At 39.9% G+C, this 27,010-nt stretch overlaps 5 protein-coding genes across 6 annotated transcripts; 2 read left to right on the top strand and 3 right to left on the bottom strand.

Annotated features, from left to right (window-relative positions):
- Positions 1-89: 89 nt before the first annotated feature.
- On the bottom strand, positions 90-7,262 carry LOC132795857 (zinc finger protein 239). Of its 2 annotated transcripts, XM_060806771.1 has the most exons (6): positions 6,665-7,262; positions 4,668-5,018; positions 3,332-3,464; positions 2,897-3,081; positions 1,600-2,179; positions 90-1,528 (listed from the first exon to the last, which is right to left on the bottom strand). In XM_060806771.1, the coding sequence occupies exons 1-6, from the start codon at positions 6,701-6,703 to the stop codon at positions 1,269-1,271; spliced, it is 1,548 nt and encodes a 515-aa protein (XP_060662754.1). In that variant the 5' UTR covers positions 6,704-7,262; the 3' UTR covers positions 90-1,268. The 2 variants fall into 2 exon arrangements, with proteins under 2 accessions (XP_060662754.1, XP_060662755.1); XM_060806772.1 differs by lacking the exons at positions 4,668-5,018; positions 6,665-7,262 and adding an exon at positions 3,637-3,782 and having other exon boundaries at positions 91-1,528.
- A 918-nt stretch (positions 7,263-8,180) lies between these two features.
- LOC132796712 (DBF4-type zinc finger-containing protein 2 homolog) lies at positions 8,181-9,321 on the top strand. The gene has a single exon (XM_060807968.1). It carries the CDS (start codon positions 8,235-8,237, stop codon positions 9,231-9,233), a length of 999 nt encoding a protein of 332 aa, XP_060663951.1. The 5' UTR covers positions 8,181-8,234; the 3' UTR covers positions 9,234-9,321.
- Positions 9,322-9,554: 233 nt separating this feature from the next.
- On the bottom strand, positions 9,555-11,458 carry LOC132796786 (pH-sensitive chloride channel 2). The gene is made up of 3 exons (XM_060808068.1): positions 10,919-11,458; positions 10,344-10,850; positions 9,555-10,274 (listed from the first exon to the last, which is right to left on the bottom strand). Exons 1-3 carry the CDS (start codon positions 11,349-11,351, stop codon positions 9,586-9,588), a joined length of 1,629 nt encoding a protein of 542 aa, XP_060664051.1. The 5' UTR covers positions 11,352-11,458; the 3' UTR covers positions 9,555-9,585.
- Positions 11,459-16,288: 4,830 nt separating this feature from the next.
- LOC132796690 (DBF4-type zinc finger-containing protein 2 homolog) lies at positions 16,289-17,510 on the top strand. The gene has a single exon (XM_060807944.1). It carries the CDS (start codon positions 16,415-16,417, stop codon positions 17,420-17,422), a length of 1,008 nt encoding a protein of 335 aa, XP_060663927.1. The 5' UTR covers positions 16,289-16,414; the 3' UTR covers positions 17,423-17,510.
- A 5,985-nt stretch (positions 17,511-23,495) lies between these two features.
- LOC132796722 (DBF4-type zinc finger-containing protein 2 homolog) lies at positions 23,496-24,702 on the bottom strand. The gene has a single exon (XM_060807980.1). It carries the CDS (start codon positions 24,586-24,588, stop codon positions 23,581-23,583), a length of 1,008 nt encoding a protein of 335 aa, XP_060663963.1. The 5' UTR covers positions 24,589-24,702; the 3' UTR covers positions 23,496-23,580.
- Positions 24,703-27,010: the final 2,308 nt, after the last annotated feature.

Below are 27,010 nucleotides of genomic sequence, written 5' to 3'. Positions count from 1 at the left end.
TTTCCCCAATTATGAATGTTATTGAAATAAATAGAAAATCCGTCATTCAATTTTCATACATTCTTTAAGTTTTATTAAAAAAAAAAAAAAAAATAAAAACACTTAAACTAACTGCTTAAAATAGATACCAAATAAAATGGATTTAATTATATAATTACTTGTATTGTATGTATATTTGTTGTATGCTTATGGGTTTTCCTTGCTTGTTAATTAATGTACACTTAATGATTACATTTTAATTCGATTTAAGTTACAATTGGTTGTTTAACGTATTCAATTTACGTTACATCTCCGCATCGTCGTCTGGTATTGCCCATTCATGTTTTTTGTTTTGGTTTTATCTTGAAAATTTTCATGTAAGATTTATATATGTATTTCTTTTGCTTTTCTTTAGCCTTTTGGGTTTTTTTTTTGTTTTTTGTATGATTTGGTTAAGCGACAGAACGGACGGGTGGAGCGCCGGGCGTCAAGCAGGGGCTGCAGCGGAAAGACGTGAAGAAACCGAACCAGCAGCCTCAATTGCAGTCCAAGCAAAATCGCCACCGCCAGTTGGCATCTAAGCGATCCGCCCACACCGAACCATTGATTATTATCGTATTCAATTAACGTTTACTTGCTACGGTGCACGCTCTCAAATTAGAACTCTATTTTGCTCCATGCCTTTCAAATTAGCAAAAGGTTTTACTCATCTTGAGCTTTTTGTGTATCATACAACATATTTTTTAAATTGGAAACTTTTTCTTTTAAAACACTTTGGGTATAATTGTAATATCTTAATCTTCAGCAATATTGTATGTATATCTACAAAGAAGTTAAAGCAATTCGAATAAATGAGTCACTAAATAAATGTTGTATGATCTTCTAGAAATAATGTTCTTTTTTCAAATATGGGGCAATTCTGTGGAACATTTGAAGGGTTCTAGCTAGCGTTTTAGCGCACAGTCACATAGCATAGTTTTAAGCTATTTGCTATCGTATATTGCATATGGTTATATGGTTATGTATGTGCTCCATGGATATGTGATACTATTTTGTTCAAAATTTGTGTAACTATTGCTAGAGTTGATTTGGGGGAGATTATGATGAAGATGCGAACGCCAGACCGATCGAAGACAATTACTGAGCCGCAGATATGTCCGCTCTCACTCTCATTCTGATTCACTCACTCTCGTGTTGTTGTTTGTTTCTCTCTCTCTCTTCTTTTTTCTTTCATTCGCTGTCTCAGTCGAACTCGAGCCCGTCTGTCTCTCGTTCGATTTCTTTAATTTTTATTTTGTGGGTATAAAGCGCGCCTTGACCGTTTGGCCCATTGGCAGATGAAGATGTTGCTGCTGCTGCTGTTGTTGCTGCTGCTGTTGCTGTTGTTGTTGCTGCTGCTGTTGCGCCTGCATGTGCTGATTGATCTGTTGCTGTATGGAAAGGCCGCTGGCACTGCTGATAATATGCTGACTGTGCAACGGCTCATTGATCTCGATCTTAATTGCCGTGGCTGCCAATGCGGCTTTCTTGTTTTTGGGCGGTCGACCACCTGTTAAATGGAAAATGGAATCAAAATGTAAATCACCAAACAAATTGGTTAATAAGTAATGTATTGCTTACGCTGCCCCGTCGTGTGTTGCAATGATAGCGGCTGTCCAATCATGGCGAGCGGTTGCTGTGGCGATTGCAGTGTGATCGTCTTTTTGGAGCGCTTCGGTGGCGGCAGCTCGTGATGCGAGTGATTGGTGAGCAAATGCTTGGATAGATGCTGTCGCACCGCAAACGATTCGGCACAATTGGCCACCGGGCAGTTCAAGTAGCGACCCTCCACATGACGCTGCACATGCTTCTTGAGCAGCGACTCCTGATTAAAGCTACTGGGGCAAATGTCGCATTTGAATTTGAACTCATCGTGCATCTTCAAATGCTGATCGAGATGCGATTGTTGCAGAAATTTCTCATCGCATTTGCTGCACTCATATGGAAACGCCAGTCCATGTGTCTTCATGTGCGTATGCAGCTGCGATTGTAGCTTAAAGTTCTTCTCCGGACATCGGGGACAATAATAACCGGTGACGCCGGCATGCGCTTGCAGATGCTGATTGAGTGAGGTGACCTGTGTGAACTTCTTGCTGCACACGTTGCAGCAGTATTGCTGGACCTTGTGGTGTGACTTCATGTGATTGTTCAGATTGGTAACCTGCAACACAAAAATTATCAGTATCAATGATTCAGATTTATTAAACGACAATGTAGTATAGTGTTGCCAATTTAGTCATATTTCTGAATTTCTAAATAAAACAATTTGCTTTCATCAATTTAAAAACAACTTATGTATCAATTACTATAATGCCTGTGACTATTCTTCCAATTATAATTTACTAAATAAATTTGAATAATTTAAAAGTGCAAACGAAGTTATACTATGATAACAAAATATTAATGGCTTTAGATAACGATTTTCTTAAAGAAAACATAATGTTTTGGCGAAGAGTAAATAGAAAAAAACCCCACTTATTATTTTAGGTACATAAATTGTTGAACGTTTTTAATAAAAACTTTTTTTTATCGATATCAGTAGTTATATGAATGCTCAGCTCTTCAAGTCGTTATCAATAACGTGCAGTTGCTATCATTTTATCGATTATTTAATTATTGGGCTCTTGATCAATGCAATAAATTTTATGAAAACCTATCAAGCTTGTACCACTTGTATGATTTTTGTTTATAAGTTCGCGGGGGTTTTAAACATTTTTGAAACCTTTACCTCTAAATACAATGTTATGTTTATGATCATCTATTTACGTTTAGGATTAATTGGTTTCTCTATCATATGAATTAATATTAGAGGCAAATAAGATTTGAATTTTAGCAGTTTGGCAACACTCATTCTCAACTAGATTGCTCGATACTCAACCTGGGCAAAGCTTCGTCCACATTCCGGCTCATTGCATACAAAGGGTCTCTCGCCCGTATGCAATCGTCGGTGATTGTTCAAATTTGTGATTTGGGTAAACGTTTTGCCGCAATCGACGCACTGATATGGTCGATCATTTGTATGTATGCGCTCGTGGTTGCGCAAATTTGCTGCCTGCGTAAAGCCTGCAAGATAAAAAAAATGGATAACTTGCAATTGCCAAAAAAAAATTAAACAAAAAAAAATACATAGTAAATACACAACAAAATATAAAGTGCAGGGATCTTTTAAACATTGAACCGATATCGATGACATGTTTAAAATATCGAAATATCGCATTTGCACTGTGTATCGACCACGCCTCCATCCTTAAAACATATACATATGTATGTATACAATATGACTGTATGCACATACATATGTTGCATATCATACCTTTGTGGCAATAGCTGCAGACAAACTTGCGCTCCGCTGAATGATTTCGTATGTGCGTCATGAGCGAGGATTTGCGCGAGAAGGTCTTGTTGCACAGCGGGCAGGAGCCCTCCTCGTTGAATATCAGATCCACCTGTGTATAATGAGAGCGGCAGAGGCAGAGGCAGCGGCAGTGGGAGCGAGACAGAAAGAGAGTTAGAGTTGCATTTTTGCGGGAGCTTTTGCGGCTTTACTAATTGCTACTATCACACTCACACACACATACACTCGCGTGGCATCAACGCACGCACGCACAATCAACTTACGCTAAACACGCTGGCGGCCAAAATTTTGTAAATTTCAATTATTCGGTGCGCAAATTCTTTGCAAAATTTTTTAAGATTTGTTTAATGGAAATGTACTTTTTTTGTGTCGTTTTTTTGATAAATTGTGTATTGCTGCTTATTTTTTTTTTGCGTGCCACGCACACCCACACAAAAGCGTCAACTGAAAATGAATTTTTTTCGCTTTACACAGCGCACAAAACGTCGTGCAGTCGACGTTGGCGTCGCTGTTGCTTCTGACGTTGCTATCGTTGTTGTTGTTTCTTCTGCTGCCGTCGTGAAAAGCAAAGCAAGAAAAAGGCAAGCAAACAGCGCAGATATTAATGAAAAAAAAAACAAAACAAAACAAAATAAAAATAAAGGAAAAAAAGAAGAAAAAAAAAAATAAAATATCGGCAAGGCGAATACTGAATACTCTACAATTAGCATGTGCTTCTGTTTTCCGTTGCTAAGCAATGCGAAATATTATTAACATTTAAATGTTGAATCTACAATATTGTATATAATAAATAATAAAAACTGAAAACTTAACTATCATATTTTCATATGTAGTAATCTATGTATACAAATATTCGGTTACATATAACTTCAATGACTTGCTATGCTTTAAAATGCGCAGCACAGAAGATTAGAGCATTTGCGTCGTTGTTGTTATTGCTGCTGTTGCTGTTGCCAATATTCTCAGTGCAGCGGTGTGAAAAAGAAAGGCACAAGCAAGCTAAAGAAAAAGGAAACGAACTATGAATGTACATACATACATACATATAATAACACACACATAGTATGCATGTACATATGAGTGTAATCTGCAGTTATATACGTACATACATACATATTGTATGTATATGTACACAACAACAATAAATAAGACAACAACGAACAAGTGCAGCGCCGTCAGGAGCTGCAGTTAATCCATTTGCGTGTGTGTGTGTGTGCGTGCGTCGTTTGCCAACACTATTCGGTCGCTGTAAAATTCTATTAGTGTACGCTCTCTCTTTCACACTCTCACTTACATCTTCTGAATCGTCCTGCGATTGGAGATTCTCGGAAGAACTCGATGATTGCAATTGTTGCTGTTGCTGCTGTTGTTGTTGTTGCTGCTGCTGTTGTTGTTGTTGCTGTTGCTGTAATTGCAGAACAGCAGCAACAGCACTGCCATTTGTCAACTGTGCTGCCACCGCATCGGTGGCGTCATTTGCCGCCGTCGAGGCAGCAGCGGCAGCGGCTACTGCAACGGCCGCCACAGAAGCAGCGGCGCCTGCATCCTGCACTCCTCGCACCGTTTGATGGAAGTTTGAATTGCTCGTCAACTGTTCCGAGCAGCGCACGCACGTTGGTATGCTATAGCCTGGCACTTGGAATAACTGTAAACACAGAGAGAGAGAGAGAGAGAGAGAGATAAAGAGAAGCAGTGTGAGAGAGATTAAAAAATGGCAACAGATCATCAATATTTGAAACTTAAAATTGGCGTGCGCAATGTTGAAGGAAAACCAACAAAACAAAAAGAAAGTGTGTTGGTAAAAATAATCTTAAAAAAAAAAAACGAAAAGAAGAAAAAAAAGTGATACATAATAACGCTTGTTTTTCGGGACAGACTCCACACTCCCCTTCCCACACCGTCGCCTCCTAATAATAACAAACCAAGGAGCTCTTACACTCATCACACACACACATGCACACACGAATACATACACACGTGTACCCAAAATGCCAGCACTGAACAATAACAACAACAAGTAGAAATCTACAAAGTAGGGTGCGCTCGACTTGCAGACACCCAAGACATGTTCTTCCAAATTTTTGTAATTGTTTATTGCGTATTTTTTTTAAAAGTTTTTGTCAAACGCCAGCAAGAATTGTTGATATTTAAACATTTATTTAAACATAAAATTGATCTGCCTGCGTTAAATATTAATGCTTATAGTCTGGAATATCTCAACAGACGACCCCTCTACCATATGAATGTCTCGGGTATAAATAAAAACAACAACCACACAGCGACCGAATACAGCGTTGGTTCGTTTGTTGTTTTCATTTCATGTTATTTTTTTCTTTCTCTATAGCGTTGTTATTCTTTCGTTTTTGTTTTGTTTTGCTGGCACAGTGGCGTCGTTGCGCAGGGGGCCGAAATAAAAATGTGACAAAGCAAAGCTGCGCTTACAGTAATTATTATTTTTGTCTTCTCACAAACACATATGTATGTACATACATATATGTATGTGGACGAGCTTGTATGCATATATGTATATGTGGAACTGTGTGTACATTAAAGCTTGGCTTATGCTGCGATCCTCTTCCCCACCCTATTCGGTGTGATGTGACCCCTTGCTGCGCACACCGCTGTTGTTGCTGCTGCTGCCTTTGGCGGAATTTTTGTCAATTCGTTTTTTTTTTTGTGCTCTTTTGTTCAAAAGGAGTAGGAATGAAATGTAAAAATATTATTTATTTTGATTTTGTCTGTTTTTTTTTTCTCTCGTACATTTTCAAGTTAGCGGCTTGAGCAACTTTGGCTGAGTTGGCTAAAAATAAACCCCAGCAATAGTTTGTGGGTTGGAGAGAGGGAAAGGGGGCAGGGGGTCTACAAAAACACCACAAACACATTGTATGTATGTATTGAAATAAATGTATGTGTGTATACCTGTTTAGATACATTTGTGAGTGTGTGTGTATAATGTGTGCATGTGCGTGTGAGCGAGCCAAACTTTTGCCTTTTGGGGTCGACGACGAGATGTGCGCGCGCTTTTCAACCCCCACCCAACTGATGAAGACGATGCAGCAACGGCAGAACAAGAAGAAGAAATGGCAGCAGCCTCAGCAGTAGTGCAAAATCGGCGCACAAATTCAATTGTTGTGCTTTTTCCCCCCGTAAAAATAAGAGACAACATACAAAAAAAAAAAATCAATAAAAATAACAAAATACACAATATTTGTAGCTTGTTGCTTTGTGTTTTAATAAAGGCTTTATTTTTTCTTAAATATTAAATATTGTTTATTGGGATAAATAACTTACCGTCGCTGTCTGAAAACACAGCCTACAAATAGTGTCCATGATGCTGCTCCAGATTGACAGTGGCGGCGGGGGCAGGACAGCGTGTTCACAGCGTCTTTTAGTATTATTATTATTTTTGATATTCTTGGTGTTATTGTTTACTACGTCTCGTGCTTACTGTTGCACATGCAGCATCCGAGACGCGGTGGAAGTGCAGAAGGAAGAGGTCGAAGACACAGCGGGATTGGCGGCTAACTTTTTTTTACCGGTTACGATTTACACGCATCCAAAAAGCTTCAATAGCCTTGTGTTCTTTTTTTAACCAATGCAACAACAACACAGTACTACACACATACGCACGCACATACACACGGGCACACTGATCCGCGTTTGTTTAGTTGTTCTTGCTGCTGGCGCTGCCGTTGTTTATGTTTGCCACTTGCACTTGCTTTACCGTGTTGTTTTTGTTGTTTAATTTCTTTGCATTTTTTTTTTTTTTTATTTTGGCGTAGGGTTAAAACTGCACTTTATTTTTTTTTCTTTTTTTTCATTTACCATTCACGACGAAGTTTTTGGTCTGTCGTTGTCGGTCGCGAGCGAACGAGCGTTTTTGGGGCCCCCGATGTTATTGTTTGGGTGTGTGTGTGTGTACGCGTATGTGCTGAAAAAATATTGTTTTGAATTACGCATATAGTCGTGCTGCTCTAACACATGCATGGTGGTTGCAACTTGTCAAACAGGTGCTGTCTCCCTTTGCAGAACGTACAAAATACACAATTGCCGTTGCCCAGCACTGATTTGCAGTGCGCTAAAATCATGGCGCAAAATTACAAAGTTTTAAATTCCAAATGTAAAATCGATTATTAAATTTAATTAACTAATTAAAATTATATCTAAGAAATAAAACAAATTTAAAGGAAAATTGATTCAACCATTTTAAGTCCACTTCCTGAGAAGGTTCTAGATCTATTTTGGCTGCAACATCACAACAAATGTGGCGGCAGTGGGGAGTTAAGAATGTGCTTGCTGTTTCGCTTTTTGAAGGGTACATTATTTTTGCATCACAAATTAATCAATTAATTAAAAAATTAGTTGTTAAAGTGCACACATTAGATACAGTCGCTATAGATGGATAAACATCGTTGGCGCAATCGTTGTAAGAGTATCCTTATTATAATTATAATAATTTCATTTTATTGTGCTTGAGTTTTTTTGAAAGTGGCAACGCCAGCGCAGCCATTTAACCATTCACTGGGAATGATACAATTTTAGAGTTCATGAACTGTGCTATAGATGGTGATTTACAGAGTAGTAATATGTCACATCACTAGATGGCGCTATTTATTTGAAAATTAAATAATCTGTATTGTAACGTCTTGTTGTATCAACGAAAAATTCAATCTAGTAATCCTTGACTTCTCGGCCGAAAGCTAACATTGTACGAGTATATCGGAAAAATATTCAGTTTCTCTCCAGTCTCAGTTCGACCAGCATTAAAAATTATCAAAAACTAAATTTTTTTTTTATATTTTTCCAAATTTTGTACAAAAATTATTTTCGATTCCTTTTTTTTAATTGTTGTAAATTAACAATGTGCTCTCCTTGTGGACCCTGCAGCCCCTGCGACCCCTGCTGTGGGCCCTTCGAGTGCTCTCCCAAGTGCTACAATGCCGCGCAATTGGAAGCCTTGCCGCAGTGTGCTCCTCGCATTCCGCCTCCTTTCCCCAAGTGCATAACTGTGCAGCAGCCTCCGCGTCTCATATGCAAGAAGCGGGTTGTCTTCACAGAGAAGATCGTGCCCGAGCCCATGGTTGTCAATCGCTGCAGACAGATCACTGTGCCGAAAGTTGTGGATGCCACGCGAGTTATCAAAGTGCCAAAGCTAATTTGGGTCTCACAAATGGTTCGGGAGCCCCGTGTCATATACTATCCATCCATGATACCGGATCCCTATGTCGTCTGCTATCCGAAGCGAGTTTGCGAGCCCAGAGAAGTATGCCAATCAATACTGTGCCAACCCAAGCCACAGACCATAGACATCCCGCCGCCGCGCGAGTATTGCTGCTATCCAAATGGACCCATCAACTACAAGCCCAGTGCCGCTTGCCCACCATGTCCAATAGGACCATGTGCTCCAGGTGGCGCATGTTGTCCACTGCCCTGCTTCTCCACCAATCAGTATCCAGTGTGCGAGACTCGTTGTGGCCCCTGTGGACCACCTTGTGGTCCCTGTGGACCCTGTGGACCTGCTGGTCCTTGTGGACCGCCACGGTGTGGACCCTGTGGGCCCTGTGGACCGGGACGCTGTGGACCATGCGCAGTACCAAACTGTGGACCTTGTGGCTTGACAATGCCATCTGGACCGTACATTCCCGCACCTTGTGGACCATGTGGAACCGGTTGTGGTCCCTTGAGCAATGGACCTTGCGGACCCTGTGGACCATGTGGACCTTGTTCGCCGCCTTGTCCATATGAGTCGCCAGAGTGTGGACCTTGTTATCCTTGTGCACCTACGCCTTGGAACACACACTGTGGACCAGTCGGCCCGTGTGGCCCCCAAGTTCCATGTGGACCCTGTGGACCTTGTTGAGCTTCTCGTAAAACTCTATTAAATTGCAAGTATGATGAGTCGGACAAATCTATTTATAATAAATAATCATTGTCTATAAGTATAGAAAGTCTTTAAATTTAGTCAGGATTTCACTGCTATTAAATTCCCTGTTCTCAAATTAACCTTTCATTAAAAAGGAAGTCTCCTTTTGCATCATATTCATTGAACTTATATTTTACCCTGAGCCAAAGTCAGCAAGTTGTATTACTTAAAGAAGTGCACACAATAATAAAATTTCCAAATACCAAATGCAAAATCGTTGAATAAATTTAATCAAACATAAAAATAATATATTAACAAAAAATAAAAAGAAATAAAAACGAAAATTGATTCAAATACAATAGACAAATGTCCAGAAAAACATATTAAAGACCAAAAAGGCCAAGGGAAACATGAAGCGAGCGCGTCTATCAATCCAAATGGCAATCTCCTGGGGTGTTAACGTTGTCCACCCGTTATTGGCAATCTCCTCCTTGTGGTCGATCTCCTCGGCTGTGTTATTGTTGAACACACTAATATCGGGCACATCAATGCTGGGCACACTTGTTGCTGAACCAACAGAGGCAGCCGAACCCGAAGTTGGGGCAGTATTAAGAGCACTCTCCACAAAAGTGACATCCAGTTTGCGATTCGTGCTGCTGAGCATATGAAGACTGGGTCGACGACTGGGCACTGCGGGTCGAACTAAGACTTGTCCCTCCGGTATGGTTTGAATGGGCAAATTGACGGTTAGATAGTTATTGAATGGCAAATTGCCACCCAGTGAACTGGTGTCCATCGGACGTCCGCTGCCCGAGAAGGATCTGGATCTGGCGTGGCTGCGACGACGCAGCAAATGTGGCGATAGTGTGGACTTGAGGATGTGCTTGCTGTTTAGCTTCTTGATGGGAACATTGTGTTTGCGCCGCCAAATGCTGTTCACAAATGCAAACTCCACCATGCTGCCAAAGATGAAAATGGTGCAGCCCAAAAACCACACTTCCGACACCTTAATGTAACTGACCTTTGGCAGCGTTTTGCCTAGAGTGGGGAAATTCATGACACATTACATATTCGGGATTTCATATGTGTTGTGTTTCTCTAACTCACCCTGAGCCGAGGCAAGTGTGATGAATGTTAAAAGCGTGCTGGTGCCAAGCGTGATGCGTGGAGGCGCCTGATCCGCTTGCAGCCAAAACGATACCCACGAAATGGCCACAATCAACATGGATGGCAGAAAGTAATCCATCAGATAGAAGCCTACGACACGGGTTAAATGCACAGTGAAGCTCAACGAACTGTAATTGCCGGCAAAGGCGCCGTGACGCAAATCGCTGAGATCGGCATTGATGACGGTCTCATTCGACCACGATTGCTTCAGCAGAAATTCGGTAAGGTGCAGTTCGGGATCGTAGGTAATGGGACGCTTTTGTTCCCAATGCAGTACGAGTTCCGATGTGTTGTACATCCAGCTTTCGAGCACGGTGGAGCAATGTTGCTCATCAAAGGGAAATTTCTTCAGATTTAGCCAGCAATAGAGCGTGGCTTTAATGCGCGTGGAGACAATGACAGTGCCATCCGGCGATATAGATGTGAGTATATCCTTTTCCGATGTACCTGCAGAGCATACACATATGTACATCAATAGTTTGTCATGGCAAAGTGGGATGTGGGGATGTGCTTACCCAGTATACTGGAGTCGCGCTCATTGGCGAGAAATATGTGCGGCATCCAGAGCGAGTCGCGCAGCTGTTGCTCACCGAGTATGGGTTGCAAACGTTTAGGCGACACATGACGAAAATTGAGACGAGGATCCAGATAGCGCATCTGCAGCAGCGCAAAGATCTTGAACTGCAGATCGTGTGCCTCCAGATTCTGCATGAAATATATGTACGCACGCATATAAACGTCCACGGGCAAACGTGATCCATCCTGGGTGTAGGTTAGCGGTCGCTCCAATCGATCGTAGCGACAGCCGTGTGTGAGGCGATCGAGCAACTGCGTCTGCGACAGACTGTCGCCATTGTCCAGTGTCGGACAATCATCGATGAGTGCTGCGGTGTGCACTGTGCGGCACCACACACTGTTTAATAATATTGCAATAATTAATGACCACATTGCGAAATCTAATGATGAAAAAACAGAACAAACAAAGAAAAAACACGTAATTAAAAAATGAGTTTGCAAAATGCAGACATCAGGCGGCGACTAACTATAACGGTTAAAAAAGCGCCCACTAGGGATGGGTTGAAAGGGTTGGCGCGATCGTTTATTTTTATCGATTTTGCGTGGCATATATCGATGTTTTTCGAAAGATATATTATTTAGTATATTTTATTTAAACATTTTATGGAACGAACAATTTAACGTAAAAAATCCAAATAATAATATTATTTTAATTATTATTATTTTTCTTTTTAATACATGTGCATAATAAAATATAAATATGAACAGATGATAATAAATTTATGGATTTCAAAAGTATATGCCAGATTCTCGTAAGCTTAGTTTTTAATATTTTTAAATGTGAAAATGTTCCTCTATTTATAAATTTGTTTGTAATAACACCGGATAAATGTAAAAATTATTCATTGCTTTTAAATATGCAAGGTTTTTATAATTAAGATTATTTTTAAAATTAATTTTTTAAAGTTATTCTTGAAAAAAACGAGCTAAAGCAATTTAATATTTTTAATCGATTGTTGCATCTCCAATTATGAATGTCAAATGTTCATATGAGGTGGCAACGCTTTGTATGAAACAGCTGTTTTTCGCTGACATGTGGCAGCTTCAAATTTAACATAACTGGCCGCACTCTTTCTAAACTTTAGAATCTAAAGTGCCAGCCGAAACACTAATCCATTCACTGCGAATGACACTTATTTTAGCTTTATAAACTGTGCAATAGATGGCGCTTGTAGAATAGTATTATGCCACATTTAGATGGCGCTACTAATTTGAAAATGAAATAATCTGTATTGTACCACCACGGTTGCCATTCCAAAAAAATTTTGTGTACCAAAATTTTGAAAAAATGTACCAATTTTAGCAAAAATGTACCACATTTTTTTTTCGGTATTTTTTAATACTATATTTTGTTAACGTTTTTTTTTAAATTATCTTTTATTATTTCATATTTCATTTTTTTAGTATAGTATTTACTATAAAAAAGAAAACAAAAACAGAAATTTCATTTAATCAATTATACTTTTCAAACATAAAGAAAACAAAAACAGAATTTTCACTTGAATAATAATAAATCAAATTTTAAAATATTTTAGTTAATTGTTAAAAATGAACAGTCTTTTGTAGACCAAACATAGTGAAGGTCTTTACAATCAATCAATTCCTTGCAATACATTATGTTCTTTAGTGTCTTAAATTCAAATTTATTTGGCAATTTCATTACCGAAATTTTTAAAAACTTTCGCTCTGCAGCACCAGAGTTGTGTGGCAACGTAATCAAGTTGTTTATGAATTCTATTAAGCTCCTGAATAGCGGTTCGTCAACACCGTTTTTTTACTTTCAATGTCTGTCCAAAATTTACGTATATCTTTTTTTTCCCTGATTTAAAGAAAGTCGGAGTTGGTTCCATTGGGATATTATATCATTAGGATCACCATTGTATAAATTTTCAAAGGTTTTCATTAGAAAGCAAGTTAGAAGGCAAGTTCTTCTTCACTTAGAAATTTGGCTGAATCACAAATTGTGATTCACAATCTATAACTGTTTACGTAGTGGTGGACATTACATTGGCGCATACATATTTTCTCAATTAACACTGTATGCGTTACTTTTCAGTGCTAGTCATGGTTAAATTTCTAACTGATACAAAATTTATATCTGGTGGATCTGGTGGTGGTGTTTGGTACATTTTTGCTCCAAATTTTTTGGGTACAAAACATTTTTTTGGAATGGCGACCGTGCCTATGTGTGCTTTGAAAATTCGGAAGGATATGCCCGAGATATTGCTTGTTTTCGAAAAAACGCCCTTGTTGCACCCTCAAAGTATGGAGAACAATTTTCAACTTTGGAAAGGATTTTGAAAATGAAGTTAGCATAAGTGAGTAATAACTTCAACTGTATGTTGTAGTGTTATCAATTCTTAATCCGTCAATAGTTGTCTTTTTCTGCATTTTCCGCACAACTGGCGCAATTCCCATATTTTTTTCAAATAACCTAATAGCGATTTGTGCTCTGCAGGAAATAGAGAGAAGGACCGTCTGAATCAATGTTTTGTGAATAACTTCCATTTTTTTTGATCCTAGCACATTCGGGCTAGGATTTATATTATGTCTACCAAGAATGAGGTCTTTTTCTCTAAAATTGCTCAAAATATACAATTTTTTCAAAATTTTGAGGCCGGAAGGGGCGGGGAAAAATTGTAATGGGCGTGTCGAATTCTGAAACGTAAGTACATATTGGTGTAAAAATTTGATAATACTAATAATAATACTACTACTCCACAATATTAAATTTTTCCAGCGGACACAGCGGACATGGCGGACACAGCGGACACAGCGGACATGGCGGACATGGCGGACACAGCGGACACAGCGGACATGGCGGACATGGCGGACATGACGGACATGGCGGACATGGCGGACATGGCGGACACAGCGGACATGACGGACATGGCGGACACAGCGGACATGGCGGACATGGCGGACATGACGGACATGGCGGACACAGCGGACATGGCGGACATGGCGGACATGACGGACATGGCGGACATGGCGGACATGGCGGACATGGCGGACACAGCGGACATGGCGGACATTCAAACATTTTCTTCAAGCAACTTTAAATAAGGGACATTTTTCTTGGTCAATAGAATATCATAGACGCACTTGGACAGAACATAGTATATAAGATACATATTCGCGCGCGATTCGCTCGCGATTCGCCTGCGATCCGCGTGCGATCCGCTTGCGATCCGCGTGCGATCCGCTTGCGATCCGCGTGCGATCCGCTTGCGATCCGCCTGCGATCCGCGTGTGATCCGCTTGCGATCCGCGTGCGATCCGCGTGCGATCCGCTTGCGATCCGCTTGCGATCCGCTTGCGATCCGCGTGCGATCCGCTTGCGATCCGCCTGCGATCCGCGTGTGATCCGCGTGCGATCCGCCTGCGATCCGCGATTGAAGAATTATTAAATAACTAATAATACTTCAATTATAATATTCAAATATTTTAAAAATATAACATAACATAACATAAATCGCGGGGCGAATCGCAGGCTCCGCGATTTATTCTTTTTTTTATTTATTAATTTAGTTTAAATAATTTTTTAATTATTCAAAATATTTTAAAAACATAACATAAGTTGTGTTTTCAAACATTTTCTTCAAGCAACTTAAAATAAGGGACATTTTTCTTGGTCAATAGAATATTATTATTAGTTATTTAATAATACTTCAATTATAATATTCAAATATTTTAAAAATATAACATAACATAACATAAATCGCGGGGCGGATTCGCCCGCGATTCATTCGCGCGCGATTCGCCAGCGATTCGCCTGCAGGTTAGTTATTTAATAATACTTCGCTCGCGATTTATTTGTAGTATGTGCATGTATCGAGGGTACACTGTACCAATAACTAAACAGCAACACTGAGTTGTATTGTATAGATAAACAAACTCAAGTGGACGTGAAATACGATCACCCACTTCTGCTGCACGCTGGGATAGCATTCGAGCTAAGTCAGCATTCCCATGCTGACCACTTACAATATACATATATACATATGTATATGCCCATAAGACTCTCTCTCCAGATCATAGTATATAAGATACATATTCGCGCGCGATTCGCTCGCGATTCGCCTGCGATCCGCCTGCGATCCGCCTGCGGTCCGGACATGGCGGACACAGCGGACATAGCGGACATGACGGACATGGCGGACATGGCGGACACAGCGGACGTGGCGGACATATCGGACATGGCGGACATGACGGACATGACGGACATGGCGGACATGGCGGACATAGCGGACATGGCGGACATGGCGGACATGACGGACATGGCGGACGTGGCGGACATGGCGGACATGACGGACATGACGGACATGACGGACATGGCGGACATGACGGACATGACGGACATGACGGACATGACGGACATTGCGGACATGGTGGACATGGCGGACATGACGGACATGGCGGACATGGCGGACATGGCGGACATGACGGACATGACGGACATGGCGGACATGACGGACATGGCAGACACAGCGGACGTGGCGGACATGGCGGACATGGCGGACATGACGGACATGGCGGACACAGCGGACATGGCGGACATAGCGGACATGGCGGACATGACGGACATAGCGGACAGACCAGACTGACTAACAAAAATTACAAATGTTGAGATCTTAGATGACCACACATTTTGATGATCTTGATCGATAGAGTTCGTCCTTTCGATCCTATGTGTGCTTTGCAAATTCGGAAGGATATGATCGAGATATTGCTTGTTTTCGAAAAAACGCCCTTGTTGCACCCTCAAAGTATGGTATAAAAATAATATTTCATTGGCGCCAAATTTAAAATTTGAAAGCAAACGAGAAATAGCGTGTCTACTAACTTTTGAAAATAACGAACGAAACAAGACAGACCGGACATAGCGGACATAGCGGACAGACAAAAATTACAAATGCTGAGATCTTAGATGACCCCACATTTTGTTGATCTTGGTCGATAGAGTTCGTATGTGCACGGTTGCCACTTTTGGTACAAATGTACCAAAACTGGTACATTTTTTATGCGTTGGAACATTGGATCACTTTTTTAAAATTTTGGTAAATTGGTAAATCATAATTTGTGAATCACAATTTGGGAAATACAAAAAATCTTTCGTGAAAAATGTTTGGTACATTTTTGCTAAAATTGGTCAATTTTTTCCAAATTTTGGTACAAAAAGTTTTTTAGGAATACCAACCGTGATTGCAACGTCTTTCCAGCTTGTTGTACCAACAAAAAATGTAATCTAGTAATCCTTGACTTCTCGGCCGAGAGCTAACATTGTGCGAGTATCTCGGAAAAATATTCAGTTTCTCTCCAGTCTCAGTTCGACCAGCATTAAAAATTATCAAAAACTAAATTTTTTTTATATTTTTCCAAATTTTGTACAAAAATTATTTTCGATTCCTTTTTTTAATTGTTGTAAATTAACAATGTGCTCCCCTTGTGGACCCTGCAGCCCCTGCGACCCCTGCTGTGGGCCCTTCGAGTGCTCTCCCAAGTGCTACAATGCCGCGCAATTGGAAGCCTTGCCGCAGTGTGCTCCTCGCATTCCGCCTCCTTTCCCCAAGTGCATAACTGTGCAGCAGCCTCCGCGTCTCATATGCAAGAAGCGGGTTGTCTTCACAGAGAAGATCGTGCCCGAGCCCATGGTTGTCAATCGCTGCAGACAGATCACTGTGCCGAAAGTTGTGGATGCCACGCGAGTTATCAAAGTGCCAAAGCTAATTTGGGTCTCACAAATGGTTCGGGAGCCCCGTGTCATATACTATCCATCCATGATACCGGATCCCTATGTCGTCTGCTATCCGAAGCGAGTTTGCGAGCCCAGAGAAGTATGCCAATCAATACTGTGCCAACCCAAGCCACAGACCATAGACATCCCGCCGCCGCGCGAGTATTGCTGCTATCCAAATGGACCCATCAACTACAAGCCCAGTGCCGCTTGCCCACCATGTCCAATAGGACCATGTGCTCCAGGTGGCGCATGTTGTCCACTGCCCTGCTTCTCCACCAATCAGTATCCAGTGTGCGAGACTCGTTGTGGCCCCTGTGGACCACCTTGTGGTCCCTGTGGACCCTGTGGACCTGCTGGTCCTTGTGGACCGCCACGGTGTGGACCCTGTGGGCCCTGTGGACCCTGTGGACCGGGCCGCTGTGGACCATGCGCAGTACCAAACTGTGGACCTTGTGGCTTGACAATGCCATCTGGACCGTACATTCCCGCACCTTGTGGACCATGTGGAACCGGTTGTGGTCCCTTGAGCAATGGACCTTGCGGACCCTGTGGACCATGTGGACCTTGTTCGCCGCCTTGTCCATATGAGTCGCCAGAGTGTGGACCTTGTTATCCTTGTGCACCTACGCCTTGGAACACACACTGTGGACCAGTCGGCCCGTGTGGCCCCCAAGTTCCATGTGGACCCTGTGGACCTTGTTGAGCTTCTCGTAAAACTCTTATTAAATTGCAAGTATGATGAGTCGGACAAAACTATTTATAATAAACAGTCACTGTCATAAGTACATAAAGTCTTTAAATTCGAATAGTCAACATAGTTTTGCAACAAGGTTCATATGGTAGCTGAATTAGTTTTTAAGTCGAGATTGGACCGACAGCCTACATGAAATTCAGATTTCAAGATTTAAATATGCATGTTTATAGAATCGGGAGATTCATCAATATCACGATCAGAACATATACTTGAGAATTTTCTTCAGGAACTGTCCTAAAAGTCCTAAAATTATCATCTAAATTATCCGCTTGACCCGTCTTATAAATCCTCGAAAATATATCATAAATATTTTCAGCAACATATTTTGCAAAAAGTTAAGCAAACCTTCTATTGAAAGAATCTTACTGCTTACTTGATATAGAAACCAGAGGCCTTTAAATTAAAGGCAAATTTTGTTAAGACCCTGATTGATAACTTTATTGAAATTCTCTATAAGATATTATATCTTATCTGTGTGAATTCTCTTCCTGAAAGTGAGTAGCACTTCGATGGTTTTCTAATATTCTAATTTGACTATTTGATCCGTATTGACTAACTCTTTGACTAAAATATTAAACCCTGTTGATTTTTATAAATCCATCGATTTCAGACCCAAAATAATGTCGCAGAGATGACTATTCTTGTGATGAATGACGCTCAGAAAATTTCTCTGAACGTACTAATTAGTCCAGACAAGAGTAATACTTGCTTGCTTTATGTAGCTTGCACTCACTTTTCTTGTTTCCTCGTCATCTTTTTGGGTTTTCCGACTGGGACACATTACATCGTCATCTACACTTTCCTCATAAGTGGCACAAATCTCGATGGAAAACTGTACCATGGTTTTAATTCGAGACCCATTTATCGATGAAAATGATTGGCAGTCTCGTACATCCGATTCGCTGCATTTTTCCAACGCTTCCTTTTTGTTTTTATCAGAAATTTTGCAGCTTCCTTTGGTTACCTAAATGACATGCTACATTTACGACGAGGCAAGTTGAAAGATGGATTGCTGGTATATTTTAGAACCTTTCGTCATGTGCTGCTCATCCACATTTTCGCTCAATAAAACAAACACCCCTAAGAACCCTAAAGCCTTCATGGCAATACCGCAAGGAAGGCGTTTGCAAATATTGAGCTATTGGCGTCGATTTTAGATTTCGATCAAAATTTGTTCAAAAGACAAAAATATTTTGATGGCCATATCTTGTGAGTTTGCAATAAATACTGCAAAATTTCAAGATTTTTGTGCAACGCCAAACTCTATATAGCCAAATATACATTGTATTCCATGTCATCAACAATACACAACATTTTAATACATGGAGCACAGATAATAGAATCTTCTGTAGAGCCTGTCGGCTGCCTGGGAGAAAGCGCATAACAAGGCGCTTCGCAAAATATGGGCGGTAAGTGTAGTGTCATAGGATAACTCCGTTGTTTTGATTATTGTTGGGTTTATATTTAGAAGGAGCAGCTGAGGTGGCGCTCCAACGATCAAAATGTCTCTGTTCTTTTACAATATTTTTAAGTCTGAGTAAGGCTAAGTCTCGTAGCTGCGCTGCCGCAGGCGGCGGCAGAGAGATGGCTATGTACTTATGTATAAATTAATATAATAATATACGTTGTTATGCACTCTCAAGTGGAGGCGCGAGGGGTATGCATATGCTGACCGTTTGTTACGATTATGCTGACACTCGCACTTTCTGTGTGCGGGCTAAGCCATAACGATCGGTTCATATTTCGGCCACTTAGGGTTTATGACCGGGCTTTGGATTATGTAAACACTGCAACAAAGTGTTACAGTGCGCACCCTTTAAGTACTCTCGGTACAGTGGGTATTCAATATATGTGCATACTACACTCCCTCCTTTTGAAAAATAACGTAATATAATGAAGTTATTTTTATAATAAAAATTTCTAATTAATAGATCCTTTGTTTTTTATTATTATTTTTTGTTGTTGTTTTATGTTATTAGAATCAAAGAAAATTAAATTATTAAAAGAATATGTGTATTTATTTATCTATGTATGTGTGTCTTTATATGGCCATACTAAGTGCAATTTATGAAATCAAGATTTTTATTCTATCCTTATGAACTGTTTGTTTCTTATGTTTATTATTTGTTATTACTATGTTATCTCTATCTCCTATTTTCGTTACTATATACTGATCTGTTTATTTAGGATCCAACTTATGACCTGTCTCGTTTTTTAATAAAACTTTGTCACCTACTGATATATCTATATCCCTTACTTTATGATCGTGTAGTAGTTTAATAGTATTTCTATTATTATTTGCTTCTAACATAACTCTAGCTCTTTTATAGGCTACTTCTAATCTATACTTACTCTCCTTAGTATAGTCATCTATATTATATAGTGCTTCTACATTATCTATGATATTAAAATGTTTTGGCAAATTACTTGTTTTACCGAATACTAGCTCATATGGACAATAAGTATGTGCCATAGAGGGGGGTCGTGTTGAAACAGAAGACAAAATATTGAAGCCATACATCCCAATCAGTTTTATCAACCGATATGTAAGATCGTATGTACTCATTGAAAGTTCTATGACTTCTTTCAATTTTTAGTCATTGCTTTGACTGCATGCTGCATGGAATAACTCCTGGCTAGCTCTAAAGGTAAACCATCTGATATATATGCACCTTCTAAGGCTTTCGTCATCTGCTCAATTTCTTGTGTGTATTGGTTAGCAGTTTTATTGCGCTGCTGTAGGTTCATCAGCTTCGCTGATAATACCTCAACAGTTTCGCCTTTGACGTTGCTTCTTAGTCTGGAAATCACCTCAGTAATTGTTGTTTCATTACCGATTAGATTCCTGGCGACACCTTTTAGCTTTGTTTTAATAATGGAGACAGCTAATTCTTCGTGCTCGCCTTTTATTGATTGTATTATTTGTAAAGTATCAATGAAACTTGTTAAATTTTCAGCCTTACCATCAAAAACTGGTATAAGCTTAGATGCTGTATTAATAAAATCAATATTTGATTGTGCCATTGTGATGGAGTTATTTATTTTGTTTTCAATTACACTCGAAGTATCTGAATCTGTAGAATTATCCAGATCAGTGTATACCGCCGGAATAGTAAGATTATTCAAATCTTCATCTTCTATTTTGGGGTTTACTTTGGGAAGCTCTTCTGACTCAGATTCGTTCGTTTCTGTTGATTCCGAGTCAGGTGCGGTGTCAACTGCTATTGGAGTGTTTAGAACGGTTGGTAACGATATTTCTAAACTGAACTTTTGTTTAACAAATATTAAATTAGATCGTAGTCGTATCAAAAGTTTCGATACCTGTGACCAATGATTTGATTTAATCTTTCTCTGCTAATATTTCAACTCTGCTAATATTTCAACGTGCTTCCTAACCGTGTTCTTTTGAATAGGTCTATTCTGAGTTAGCGACTTTTACGATCTGTCAAAATTAGTTTTAATGTTGGATAACTCCTCGTACAATTTGTTCCATTCCATGCCTTTAGTTTAGCCATATTTTGGAAGAAGAATTATGTAATATATTTTTATATTTATTTTCTGTTATTTCATTTTGTTAGATTTTAGGTGTTGACATTTATGTGTAATAATTTTGTTTGTGCTGGGTTTTTTTTCTTTTTCCTACCTATTATTTGTACGGCTATACGGGCCATACTTTCTAATTGGGCAAAAGAGGTTCCGCTCAATTTTTCAAAATATTATATTATATATAAAAAAAAATATGCATCGTAGTGCAATCAAAAAAATTATGCAACGCAGTGCATGGGTAAAAAAAAAATTTCAGCTCGGTTGGTTTCCTTTCTTCCTTCTACGTCAGCTGGTCGTCGCCGGTTTGGCTACGCTGACGTTCCCTCGGTGGCGCAGGAGGTGGCGTATTCCCGCACTCTATTTGCTGCTGCTGCTGTCCGGGGCCTTTTGGGCTCAGGCGTTACCGGTGCCGGTCCTCGCACAGGTGTGGTTGCAGTGGGGGCTGCCCAGTGGTCCAGGGCAATCTTTCGGGCATGTCTTTTTAAGTTTTAGTAATGGCTTTGGTGATGGAGGTTTTGTTGTTATTAGTTTTTCATTAATTTTTCTTATTGGCACTGAGTGAGTAGCGGCAATTTTTTGGAGTTTATTTTTATTACTTATTAATTGTTCTTGCAGAAAATCAAGTTTTGATTGCAGTTTTTAGGCCGTAGCCCACGCGGGAGGTGGAGTATTTACGTAGAGGAGCCACTTTAGGTGTGCTACCCTTTTCTTTATTTTTTTCGCAACTCCTCCGCGATTGCTTTCACTCTACTCACTCAGATTTTTTTTGTCGATTTATCCATTTCGCATTTTCCAGTTTAAGTTTTTTTTTTGTAGTTTTTTTATCCTCCTGGGTATATCCTTCTCGGTGTATCCTTCTGGTCCCTCGATGACCTTCAATGTCTTTCCAGTCCTGTCACGGTCGCCATGTCATAGGATAACTCCGTGGTTTGATTATTGTTAGGTTTTTATTTTGAAGGAGCAGCTGAGGTGGCGCTCCAACTATCAAAATGTCTCTGTTCTTTTACAATATTTTTAAGTCTGAGTAAGGCTAAGTCTCGTAGCTGCGCTGCCGCAGGCGGCGGCAGAGAGATGGCTATGTACTTATGTATAAATTAATATAATAATATACGTTGTTATGCACTCTCAAGTGGAGGCGCGAGGGGTATGCATATGCTGACCGTTTGTTACGATTATGCTGACACTCGCACTTTCTGTGTGCGGGCTAAGCCATAACGATCGGTTCATATTTCGGCCACTTAGGGTTTATGACCGGGCTTTGGATTATGTAAACACTGCAACAAAGTGTTACAGTGCGCACCCTTTAAGTACTCTCGGTACAGTGGGTATTCAATATATGTGAATACTACAGTAGGCGTGGCCAGATCAAACTGAAAGTTTGTATATATATATATGTATATATATGTATAATGATCTTACTATCAAATGTGCCAAATTACAGCGCTCTAGACAATTATGAAGAGATATTCTGTTCTCTTCATAATTGTCTAGAGCGCTGTAATTTGGCACATTTGATAGTAAGATCATTATACATATATATATATAGATATATATACAAACTACTTAAGAAAATCTACACAGAGTGTTCGTGTCTTCTTTCCAGGGCTACTCAGTTGTGCTGATTGCACAGCAAAGAATGCCCAAAGGTGGGAGGCAAGTTTCTTCTAGTTTTTTAATAGAATCTGAATATTCATTCTTACGCAGTATGAAGAAGGAAAAAAATGGTCAACGGTAAATTTTGAATATGGCTGCTGTGACTCAAACCAAGTGCCCAAAATGTAAAAAACTTTAATCGCTAAATTATCTAAGACTGCCACAGCCATTAAGTTTTATTCCTACTTGATCAAGTCCCGTTGTTTTGCTTCTACAGGAAAAAAAAAATGGGTAGACAAATGATGAAATACATAGATAACACCAGTTGTGAAATGCATTTTCCTTTTCCGAGCGTCCGTTTTATTCGGCTCAGCGATTAAGACTGACCGAATAGCTCAAATTTATATTTTTGGCAGCACAATGTCGTAACAGAGATGAGAGAGTATAAAGAGAGCATCATTAACATCACGAGTGAGTTGTTAGAATAGTTGATAGAGCGTAAAGTGATTCTATGTATGTATATATGTGTAGGCACTCAAATATTGGCAATGCAAATTGCATTTTTATACCTGTTACCCATAGGGTGGAAGGGTATTATAACTTTGTGCCGGCAGCAAATGTATGTAACAGCTAGAAGGAGGCATCTCCGACCCTATAAAGTATATATATTATTGATCAGCATCAACAGCCGAGACGATCTAGCCATGTCCGATCCATCTGTCTGTCCGTCTGTCCGTATGAACACCTAGATCTCAGAGACTATAAGAGATAGAGCTATAATTTTTTTTCGACAGCATTTGTTATGTTTGCACGCAGATCAAGTTTGTTTAAAATTTTTGCCACGCCCCCTTCCGCCATATAAAAAAAATCACTTTGAAAACTATTTCAATAGTTATGACAATGATTTATTATAAATAGTTTCGTCCGACTCATCATACTTGCAATTTAATAAGAGTTTTACGAGAAGCTCAACAAGGTCCACAGGGTCCACATGGAACTTGGGGGCCACACGGGCCGACTGGTCCACAGTGTGTGTTCCAAGGCGTAGGTGCACAAGGATAACAAGGTCCACACTCTGGCGACTCATATGGACAAGGCGGCGAACAAGGTCCACATGGTCCACAGGGTCCGCAAGGTCCATTGCTCAAGGGACCACAACCGGTTCCACATGGTCCACAAGGTGCGGGAATGTACGGTCCAGATGGCATTGTCAAGCCACAAGGTCCACAGTTTGGTACTGCGCATGGTCCACAGCGGCCCGGTCCACAGGGTCCACAGGGCCCACAGGGTCCACACCGTGGCGGTCCACAAGGACCAGCAGGTCCACAGGGTCCACAGGGACCACAAGGTGGTCCACAGGGGCCACAACGAGTCTCGCACACTGGATACTGATTGGTGGAGAAGCAGGGCAGTGGACAACATGCGCCACCTGGAGCACATGGTCCTATTGGACATGGTGGGCAAGCGGCACTGGGCTTGTAGTTGATGGGTCCATTTGGATAGCAGCAATACTCACGCGGCGGCGGGATGTCTATGGTCTGTGGCTTGGGTTGGCACAGTATTGATTGGCATACTTCTCTGGGCTCGCAAACTCGCTTCGGATAGCAGACGACATAGGGATCCGGTATCATGGATGGATAGTATATGACACGGGGCTCCCGAACCATTTGTGAGACCCAAATTAGCTTTGGCACTTTGATAACTCGCGTGGCATCCACAACTTTCGGCACAGTGATCTGTCTGCAGCGATTGACAACCATGGGCTCGGGCACGATCTTCTCTGTGAAGACAACCCGCTTCTTGCATATGAGACGCGGAGGCTGCTGCACAGTTATGCACTTGGGGAAAGGAGGCGGAATGCGAGGAGCACACTGCGGCAAGGCTTCCAATTGCGCGGCATTGTAGCACTTGGGAGAGCACTCGAAGGGCCCACAGCAGGGGTCGCAGGGGCTGCAGGGTCCACAAGGAGAGCACATTGTTAATTTTTAGCCCGAAATAAAGAAAGTGAAGCGTAAAATTTTGTAGATTTAAAATTTTGTATTTTTTTTTTATAACTTTTAGATGTTGCTCGAATGGAGACTAATGCGAGACTGAATGTGTTTCGAGAGATTGCCATAATGTTTGTTCTCTAAACAATGCAGAGCATACTATGTTATATTATATATTATCTTTTCAATTTAGAAATTCTAGATAGTAGTAGGCAATGATCATAAAAATGTGTGCAAAGTTATGCAAATCACAATACTGATTATTATAAACCATTCTGCATCAATCATTTTATGATTTTAATCGCTTACCTATTTATAATTTAGAGAATAAAGTTGTTTTGCATTCTGGGCACTTGTTTTGTAAAGTAAAAAGTAAAGTAAAAAGTAAATCAAGTATATCTATAAGATTTTGATATTATTAGAGATATAATGGATCGCTAATTCAACCATTCAGTTTTAAGGTTAAATTGATTTATTTGTAAGTAAACAATTTGTCGCCCAACTAGTTAAATATTGTATTAACTTATTAAAGATTTGTACGTCTGTATAACTGAAATAAGTTGATTAATCTTGCTCATGCTTCGAGCAGTCACAACGACGATAACACTAACGAAATACTTACTGCGAGAGTCCAAGAAAACAATTTAATTTAAAGTTTTCTTGTTATGAGAGAGTGCAACAAATGCACAGAAGTCTTGACTGCATTTGTCGGCGTCCATGCGGTAAGCGTAAGAAGGGATTTCGGGGGGACATGGGGCAATGGGGAATGAGCATGGCAAACGACATACAACATGCAATTTGTTATCTCAAGTATGCAAAAATATGAAAGTTTATTTAAAAGTTGCGTCGCTGCGCTGCGCTGAGCTGAGCTGTGCTGTACTTTGCTTTGCTTTGGTGGGCAGTAAACGCCGCCACGGACGCTGGATAATAATTGTGTCGCCTTCGCGCCAAATGCAAACGGGCGCAAAAGCCACATAGAAATATAAGTACATATAAACATTGGGGCACGCTTTGAGCCACTGGCAAATAATTCATGTTAGCAGGAGACAATTTATTACTTTTACAATATAACTTGGCAAATTGCTATATAAATTCTCAAAAGCAAGAAAGAGACAGAGACAGAAACAGAAAGAGGGAGAGAGAGAGAGACGGAGAGAGCGAGCGACAGTAATATAATAATAAGGCAACTTTTTCGAGTTAAGCGAGTTCGACTTCAAAATACCCAATGCACAATCTAAATATATGTATATAAGAATAAAAATTATTGTCAGTAATTATCATAGAATCAAGATTAATCATTATTTTATTAAATTGAATTAAATAAAAGTGTAAAGTGTAAAGTGTAAATGTTCACCAAGTTAATACACAAACTTTGCGATTTTATATTCTACATGAGGTACAGAAGCGTAATCTAACTTAGTAAAAACTGAAAAGTAATATATTTAATGTAATGTATTTAATGTAATGTATTTAATGTAAAATGTAAAACAGCCAGAAGAAGTTACATATTCCAAAACAGATTCAACATATAGTCAGCTTTATTTGCCCACCTGCCCGACACCTAAATATCATATAAGAGACCATGCAAAATAGAGCAAATATTTTTGTTCCAGCTTCCCATAGAGTAGAAGGGTATTATAACTTTGTGCCGGCAGGAAATGTATGTCACAGGCATAGGGAGCCATCTCCGACCCTATAATGTATATATATTCTTAATCAGCATCAATAGCCGAGACGATCCAGCCATGTCCGTCTGTCTGTCTGCCCGTCTGTCCGTATGAACACTTATATCTCAGAGAATATAAGAGATGGAGCTATAATTTTTCGACAGCATTTGTTATGTTTGCACGCAGATGAAGTTTGTTTCAAATTTTTGCCACGCCCATTTCCGGCCCAAAAATTGACAAAACTCGAATAACAAGAGTAATTTTGGTATATAGGATAATAACTATAGTCTTTGTGATTACTGAAAATTTGGTTGCGATCGGATAAAAATTGTCGAAGTAATTAATGAAATACTTTCGTATGGGCAAAAACGCTTACTAGTTGCTGACAATCTGATATATTTTCTACTGAATGGTAAATTTAACATCTACTACTATATCGATATTCCAAATATAATCCTCGGCATGTTTTAGTAATTTCTCGGTATATTTGTGGATTATGGTTCTATTAATCATTTTAGTGGGTATCTCATAGTCCAGCACACTCGGCTATAGCTTTTTATTGTTTAATACTTGCATTTAGGCTAAGCTAGAGTCGAATATGTTGATGTTGATATGTTTTGAAGGTAATACAAATACGATTCTCCAAATATATATTTGATATATTTTTAGTATACTTGCAATATATTTATCTGATGCATTTTAGCCATCGAGTGTTTTTTCATTGAAAGTATTTGGTTTTATTA

The sequence above is a fragment of the Drosophila nasuta genome, chromosome X (genome assembly GCF_023558535.2).
Source record: "Drosophila nasuta strain 15112-1781.00 chromosome X, ASM2355853v1, whole genome shotgun sequence".
NCBI lineage: Eukaryota > Metazoa > Arthropoda > Insecta > Diptera > Drosophilidae > Drosophila > Drosophila nasuta.
Note: the sequence above shows the minus strand (reverse complement) of the source record. Positions and strands in the feature narration are given on the sequence as shown.